General features: G+C 35.1%; 1 protein-coding gene across 1 annotated transcript; it reads left to right on the forward strand.

Moving 5' to 3' along the window:
- On the forward strand, positions 94-4,119 carry LOC107613591 (double-stranded RNA-binding protein 2). The gene is made up of 3 exons (XM_016315668.2): positions 94-545; positions 2,077-2,296; positions 2,726-4,119. Exons 1-3 carry the CDS (start codon positions 300-302, stop codon positions 3,478-3,480), a joined length of 1,221 nt encoding a protein of 406 aa, XP_016171154.1. The 5' UTR covers positions 94-299; the 3' UTR covers positions 3,481-4,119.

Below are 8,367 nucleotides of genomic sequence, written 5' to 3' on the forward strand. Positions count from 1 at the left end.
ACAATAAATACAATATAATAATAATAATAATAATAATAATAATAATAATAAATAATGGAAATAATAATAATTACCTTCTTTTTTTTTGTTTTTCCTTCTACTTCCCTTTCCCTTTCTCACTTTTCTGCACAATTTCACTTTCTCTCTGCCCTTTTCTCTCATTTCTGCATCAAAACAAACCCTAAAACCCCATTCTTTCTCGCCGGAGACAAAATTTTCCGGCGACAAAGCTCCGATTACGACCCGATCGGGATCTATCTCCGGCGGCCATTTCCACCGGAGAAAAATAGAGAAGAAAAATGTACAAGAACCAGCTGCAGGAGCTGGCGCAGCGGAGTTGCTTCAACCTGCCGTCGTACACGTGCATTCGGGAAGGTCCCGATCACGCTCCGAGGTTCAAGGCGACGGTGAACTTTAACGGCGAGACCTTCGAGAGCCCTCACTACTGCTCAACGCTACGCCAGGCTGAGCACTCCGCCGCCGAGGTCGCACTCAACTCCCTCTCTCACCGTGGCCCCTCTCACTCCCTCGCCGCTAAGATCCTCGTGAGTTCTTCTCCTTCTTCACTGTCGCTTCGTTCTTACTTACTGTCTTTAACTTCATTAGTGTAGAGATTTAGGGTTTTGAGGAGAAAATAAATAAATGCAAGTTGCGAATGTGTGATGAACCTGGATAATGTGAAGCTAGTGGTGTTCGCCGTGAGCGTTCCGGAGCTTACCAGGGTCGGTTGTTGTGGAATTACTGGAATGCCCTTGTACTTGAACTTGGTCTGGTCGTTGTGTGTGGGTAGTGAAAGAAATTTTTCTTTTTTTTTGGATTAGTTGACCTTAGTGGCAAGAGATTGTGGGAACAGGATTGGGATTCTAGTTCTCAACTAGTGGTGTTTCGATGTGAAAGTCAAACATTACTGACAAACTTAGGTTTTGAATTTCAGTAGTTTTTCTACTCTAGATGTGAGGACTTCTTGTATCCTTTAGTGAGAATCTAGTCATCTCAGGGAACTGTTGTCGCTAAGAGTGCAAACTGCCGGCTCAACTAACTCAATTTACTAGAAATGCAAGCCAATTTTGTTAAGTCAATTACATTTGAATATGGATATTTAGTGATTCTATGTTTTGGATAAGTCCAGTCATTTACTGTTGATTGAATATTGTAAACGGCTCCCAATTCATCAGAGCTATTTTAGATGGTAAATATGCCGACTCAGGGTGATCCTTGAGAAATTTAAGGTGCTTATCTTGTAAAATTGCTAACAGTAATACCCTAGGGAAACTACAGTAGTACACTTATTTTAAGTTGAGCGTTGTTAATATCATCCATGATTCTACGATCGTTGTGCTAATTATGTGTTCTTGGTTGACTGATGGTCTGATGTAATTGCCTCCCTTTTTATTTCAATAAATTATTAATATACTAGCATTACAGTTTGACAGTGAACCATGACACTACAAGTCGTTACTATTTCTAAAGGAAGGCTGGGGATATTGGTTGCACCTTGCTGTTAATACTATTAGTTTTCCTTCATAAAGGATGATCGGTGTTGTTAGCCTACATTGTTCAAGACAATAATCTGTTTCTGGAAAAAAGGACTTAACTTTGTGCTGCTCTGTTCTAACTTCTATCATGCAACTAGTTCACCTGCTGTAACTTTCTAGTGCTTGTAATTTTGTCTAGACTGTTGGTATTTCTAGGTGCTCTTTTTCTGGTGTTAAATAACCAAGAACATTCTCTGTAACATCTGCTGTGTTCTCTTATTTGTTTGGAGCCTTTGACCTTTCACCTTTGCATGTCTTTTAAAGTGGAATATGTTGGAACCATGAGTGTGGTAATGTGGTACAGTGTAGCATGTTTTCTCCAATGTATACATTCATCTATCAACAACATTCTCAATTAAATTATTACGCAAGTTGAATGGCTTTTGTTATCAAATTGATGTGGAATTTCCCTTTGAAGTATTTCTTTTATTGGCCTTTATTATCGTTGTTAATATGTCTGCAGATCCACATTGCATTGAATGGCTTAGTTGCACCCTTAGTATTATTTCTGTCCATGTACTTATGAACATCCGACTTTCAGGATGAAACTGGAGTATACAAGAACCTCTTACAGGAAATTGCACAAAGGGTAGGGGCACCATTGCCTCTGTACACAACATACAGGTCAGGCTTAGGACATCTACCTGTTTTTACTGGGATGGTAGAATTGGCTGGAATTACATTCACTGGTGAACCAGCCAAGAATAAGAAACAAGCTGAGAAAAATGCAGCAATGGCGGCTTGGTCATCTCTTAAACAATGTAAGTGGCTGGATTGCTTTTGTCTGAAAAATTAATTGCTTTCATGGGAATATGGCGCTTTTTACATTCATATGTCCTGGATGTATAATATTATTTTATGTAGACTACAAAATGGAACAGGGGCAATAACCAACCTGGCCTGTTTCCTTTATTCTCATTATTGTAAGATATGTGGTAAATCCTTTGTTCTTCAACACATTGTAAACTTGCCAGCCAGCAATAACAAAAGAGCATGCTGCCACCTTCCCAAACCTGGTGTGGTAGTACTTTTCTTTCACCATTCCAGATTAAAATTCTCTGATAGACATAATATTACATGCCAGATAGTTTATTTCACCTCCTTTTCGTTTACCCCTTTTTTAACCAAAAGATTAAAAAATCTATGTAAATAATTGAATTTTAACTAGCAATATTTTTTTTCCTCACCAGTGGCAAAAGAAACTGCAAGCTCTTCGAATGAACCAGAGATCAATGATGAACTTGAACAGATCACAATAGCACGGGCTTTACTGAACTACCGCCAGAAGGAAAAAATGGCAGTGTCAAATCCAAATGCTTTAATGCCGTTCCAAAAGAAATTTCATATTCAACATCCCAGGGCATCCAGTCCACAACCTCTACCTGCAACTACATCAAAGATCCTTCCCCTAATTTGCCTAAAGACAGCACCTCGAAATAAGCCCTCATTGGCAACCGCAAATGAAGGACCTCGAAGCAGGCATCCTTTAACAGCTAGTGACAGTTCCCTGTTACCACCACAATCTTCTGCACTAGAAAGCCGAGTTGCCCGTCCCATAAAGTTCCCTGCAGCAGGAGCAGCACCATATGTTCCCCTTCGACATATGAGATCATCATGCCATGGAATTGCTCCTGCAGTGAATATACGGTCAGTAGTACCTGTCTATGCTGCACCACCTCTTCCACCACCCGGCACAGTGCCCCAGCAGGTTATAAGGGCTTCTACTGTACAACTTGCTCCTCCGGTCACTATTAGGCAAGCTATTCCAGTATATGCTGCTCCACCAATAAGTAAAGATGAACCTGCTCCTGTTCAGAAGCAAAACCCCCTTACCCCGGTTAAAGAAGAAAAACTGCCACCTAAAATTAAAGAGACGGATGCCAAGTTTGAGAACGCATTAGCAGAATCACGGACAGCACAAATCTTGGAGCAGCTGAAAATTTGAAATATATAGAATTCAGCATCCATGGGAATGTAGCCAACTTGTCATAGTTTTGTGCTGATCTAGAATTTGCTTCTCATCTTATAATGAGTGATGTTAAATCATCCCTTCCATTTTCCTTCTCTACCCCCATTTTGTCCTGTTAAACGCAACAATTGGTCGGGTTAATTAGCACCAGCAGCCCAATATATGTGAAAATTTAAGAGCAGTTTGGCATGTCATTTGCTCTCTCCGCATTTTTCTTTCCATTTTTTTCCCTTTTTTTTTTTAAATGTATGTCATTTCTTAGTATTCCTTGTCAGCAAGTCTGCCAGTTCGATCATCTTGCATTGTTCTTGCGAATGGTCTTTTCTACTCCTGCATGTGGAATTCCCTGACCAACATTGCAAATACCGTTTCAGATCAGAGATTGAGTCTCTGCAAGTGGAGGAAATGAAAAAGGTTGTGTTTGAAGCCAGAAGCCTTACTCGTTGAGGCTTGCAGATCACATTAGGAAAAAGGATCTATTATAGATCATTTATTAGGTTTTCTAGGTTCCCCCTGGACTCCATGGTGGTTATCTATACTTGTTATTCATGTTATATAATCGAGCTACATCAGGAGAATCTGATTCTTCAGCAAGTTACTTTTATATTTTTCACAGGATTGAGTTGTGCATGTGGAAGTTTCTTGCGGAATTCTAACAAGTAACCACTCATATTTGGACAAACTTGCATTTAAGAGTAGGTTTTACTAATTTTGTCCAACATTTTATGGGTGTTGCTAATTTTCTTGTTTACCTAAATGTAAGTGATTAGACTTTTGCTCATTAGTACGGGAGAAGTTACATCATTTTCAAAGGTTCTGAGACTATGACACCAGCTTGAGTAGTACTTCGATTCAAATCCAAATACTGGATCGTAGTTTACAAAACAAAATAATGTTATTTATGTTTGAATGTTACTCTCAGAAATGTCATTTATAATGTATACAAATAGTTGAATTTAAGGTAAAAGGGATTCACAGCTAGGTTTTAGGATGAAGTTGTAGGTTTTGAATAAGTTGAAGTTGGTTGTATTTATTGGGTCAAAATTAGAATTTACCACTGCCTTCTCACTCTCAAGGTATGAAACGGTGGTTGATTATTTTTCTTCTTTTTCCCCTTTAGAGAGGGAACAGTCTTACACATTAGTCTCATAAAGTAGACCTTTCTGGTACTGAACCAGTAATCACAACCACTGTTGAGGAACTTGGCACACCCTTTTATCTTAATCATCTTTGTCACGTACCATTCAATTCAACATGCACTCTTTAAAGTTGTTCAAATGTGCAGTAAAGTTGAAACACCTCCCCCTTAGCTGTGAAGTCATTTTCGTCCTGTCGTTGAATTACAAAGCCTTTCCTGTGTAGTAACAGATAAAATAGCATTCAAAGTTGCACACTTTTATTTGTTTTTTCCCCTTTGTAAATCACCATGATACAAATCTCACATTCTATAATTGTACAGGGCAGTGCCCCAGAGTGGTCATGTGGATCCTTAACTGTGTTGGAGTCTTAAATGGAACTGCAGAAGTACTCTTGGTGAAGTAGTTGGTGTGTGTTTAATGCCTCTGAATTTCACAGACCACAGAATTTGAAGTTGACCCTTGTTCTTGTTTAATTCGCTTTATGAAGAGAAATACTTGCATGTTCTTTTAGCACATTTAATACATATTTTAGAAATATTTGCAGTCACTCATTTTTCATTTACAATATTTAAAAGTTATATGAAAAGTAAAAATAAACTTGTAAAATACACGCTTAAATATGCTTTAAGAACATGCAAGTATTTCTCGTTAATAAGAAGCAGAACCTCTTTTCTATAAACATTGCTATCAGTAACTGCAAGTTTATATGCCATAACTGAGTCCACACACCCCAAAACGCATAAATGGTTAATTCTCATAAATTCATTGCAATGTAAAACTTGTTTTGTCTGCCACTGGAGTCTGGACACTACTCTCTGTCTCTCACAACACCACCTCTTATCCTATCTTTCTGCATGATAATCAAATTCAAACCAAATCCACCCTCATATATATTGGGATTAAAGAGACATAGAGACATATTAAAATCAATTGGTAGGTTCCTTCAGACACAATGTTAGATAAACAGCATTCAACATGCAACAATGTGCATTAAAAACTCAATGCCGTGCTTCGAAAATATCTTTGTCTAACTTGATTGGTTTCTACTTTCTACCAAGACACAAAAGTTAAGGTAATAAGGTTAAATAATCAGTAACCATTCACCAACTTAGAAAATTGGTTAAGATGATAAATGCCTTAGACTTCATTTAGATCAATCAAGATATTATAGAAATTTTTTTTTTTATATTGTATTAATAATTAACCATGATACGTATAAACAAAAAATCAACAATATACAATGGTAAGAGTAAAAGAAAAGGAATTATTTGACACTGTAAAATGTGAAGACAGTTCCAGGATGGCATATAGAGACAAAAGATATGGAGAAAGCTAGCTATGCAATGGATCCCTCAATATATTCCCTTGAGCATCTCACATCAAAGGTACAAATCTTCAAATTTATTTGGTGCTGTTTGTTTGCATCCTGCTTGGGAACCTTTTACTTGCCTAAACTTTACTCATAAAATATTAAAATCACAACAAGGAGGATTTTTTAACACATGATATTGGTTAGATAAATTCAAAAGTATAAAGATATTTAAAAAAATGTAATTATCTTCTTTTTCTTAAGGTAATTTAGTTGTTTTTGTTCTTCCTTTGTTTCTTTTAATTTCCTTGACTAATTTTTAAAGACAGAAGCTAACAAAATTGAGAAGGGAAAATACAATTTTGAATCTTTTAAATCTACTATAAGCTATATGTGCACTTATGTAGATCTATCCAGTGCTGAAGTTAAAGATGTAACTAGCTGTCTCAAAAGAATATAGAATAAAAATCAATATGCATGAATTAAAATTTTGTACTTTTAATTACAAATTATCATCTAGAACTGGAATCGGTGATCACCTTGATGAAATGACTAATGGGTCCCTTGTGCCTTTCCCCCTTGGCCTAATTATACTGATCTTTCGGACAGCTTAGAGGTTACATCAGGTAGTTACATAATTGATTTGTTTGTCATGTAGTATGAAAAAAAAAAAAAAAGAGGAAAAGGAAAACTTTTTAAAATATTTAATTTCAATTATTTGAACTTATTTAAATAAACCAAACAAAAATTACTTCCAAAGTTAGTTTTCTATTAAAAGAAAATTGTATAAGAAAACACATCATGTGAGGATAAAAGGAAAAATTGCATATAAAGAAATTAAAAGATAAATTATTATACGAGTTTAATTTTAATCCACTGACAGTATAAAACGTTTTATATAGTAATCGTATAATCATATTTCTTCTTTTTGATGACCATTTATATGACCAATATAAAAAGTAGTTATTTTTAATGTGTAGTGTTCCGAGTTATGTAATTAGATACACATATAAATTACAATTTTAAAAAGTAAATTACAATTTAACCTTGTAGGATGAATGGTATATATATTATGTGTACAGTAGTATTAGGGGTCAGCATATTTTATAATTTGTAGTCATCAATTATCTGTCATTAATATTTTTAAAATTATATCTAATACTGTAAAATTATATTTTTTTTACTGATTAAATACTGACTAAATTTTAATAAAAGTGTTAACAGTTTAGACTTTTTCTCATGTGTATATATAGTATTAGCCGGAATAATAGGGTTTGTGGTGCCCTCCATTCAAACCAAATGCATAGTTGTGGTTTGGCACCACCCTTAACCACCAAGACAGTGCAGGGGGCATCTTTATCCATTTGTGGGTTAAATCTTTATGGTGAAAGCAACAGAACCTCAAAATTGGGAGGGTGGTGTGATGTGATCAAATACAAAAAATAAATAAATAAATTGTAGGACCAATCACACTTTTGTTTCATTTTTATTTCTTACAAATATTATAAGAAGTAATCTTTTTATGTAACTAATTCTAAAAAAAATTGATTCAAGCGTTAGAAATTAAATTATTTCTTTACTCACTTAAAATTTTTTCATATTTACAATTGTCGTCCACTTTTTTTTTAATCAAAATACTCAAACTCGCGACCTCTTAAGTGAATACAGAAAGATTATACCATTTCAATTATAGTTCGTTGGCCAATTCTCGTCCACTTAACCGCACCCATAATATTAAATATCATATTTGATAAATAAAACCCTTTTTTTTAACTAACAAAAATTTAAAAAAAAAAAGTAAAAACTAGAATATTGAAGGGGTGTGTATGGAGCCAGGCCAGAGATGAAGGGCCCACATGATTGGACTGTAGATGGGGCCCAAAAGATGGTGTTTGAGAGGAGGCAAGTGTTTAATATTCCATTGCTATGAGTTATGAGAGATATAAAGCAGTGGCTGAATGCAAAAGGAAAAAATGGAAGGCTGCACCAATTGCCATTGGGATTTAGGAAAAGAGAAAGGGAAGAAGATACATTAATTAATAATTTATTAATTAATTAAACCAAAGAAAGCAGAAAAGGTGAAACTATCAGAGAAGGAAGGGGACAAAGTGGAAGAATGTTAATCCCATGATTGTAATAAAGCTTAGCAAACGAAAATATTCCTATTTGACTTTGTTATATCTCATCATACACCATTCATTCTATATAAATTTAGCTTCGCTGTTCATTCATATGTCACAACTATTGTTGTTTTTAGTGCTTTTCTTTAGGGTTGACAAATAATTTATAGTTAGTTGTGTTTCTAATCCGGTTTATTAACTCTTGACAAGTACTCTTATTTATGGGAAAAAAAGTTAAAAGAAAAAATAAATAACTAATGCATATGTTAAAGAAGGGTTATTTTTTGTTATTAAG

This window comes from Arachis ipaensis, chromosome B08 (genome assembly GCF_000816755.2).
Source record: "Arachis ipaensis cultivar K30076 chromosome B08, Araip1.1, whole genome shotgun sequence".
Taxonomy (NCBI): Eukaryota; Viridiplantae; Streptophyta; class Magnoliopsida; order Fabales; family Fabaceae; genus Arachis; species Arachis ipaensis.

Excerpts from the sequence above, each read along its gene's own strand:
- LOC107613591 (XM_016315668.2), top strand. The coding sequence starts at position 300 with ATGTACAAGAACCAGCTGCAGGAGCTGGCGCAGCGGAGTTGCTTCAAC. Across the intron at positions 546-2,076 it reads CCCTCGCCGCTAAGATCCTC|GATGAAACTGGAGTATACAA; the intron begins GTGAGTTCTTCT and ends TCCGACTTTCAG. Across the intron at positions 2,297-2,725 it reads TTGGTCATCTCTTAAACAAT|TGGCAAAAGAAACTGCAAGC; the intron begins GTAAGTGGCTGG and ends TTTCCTCACCAG.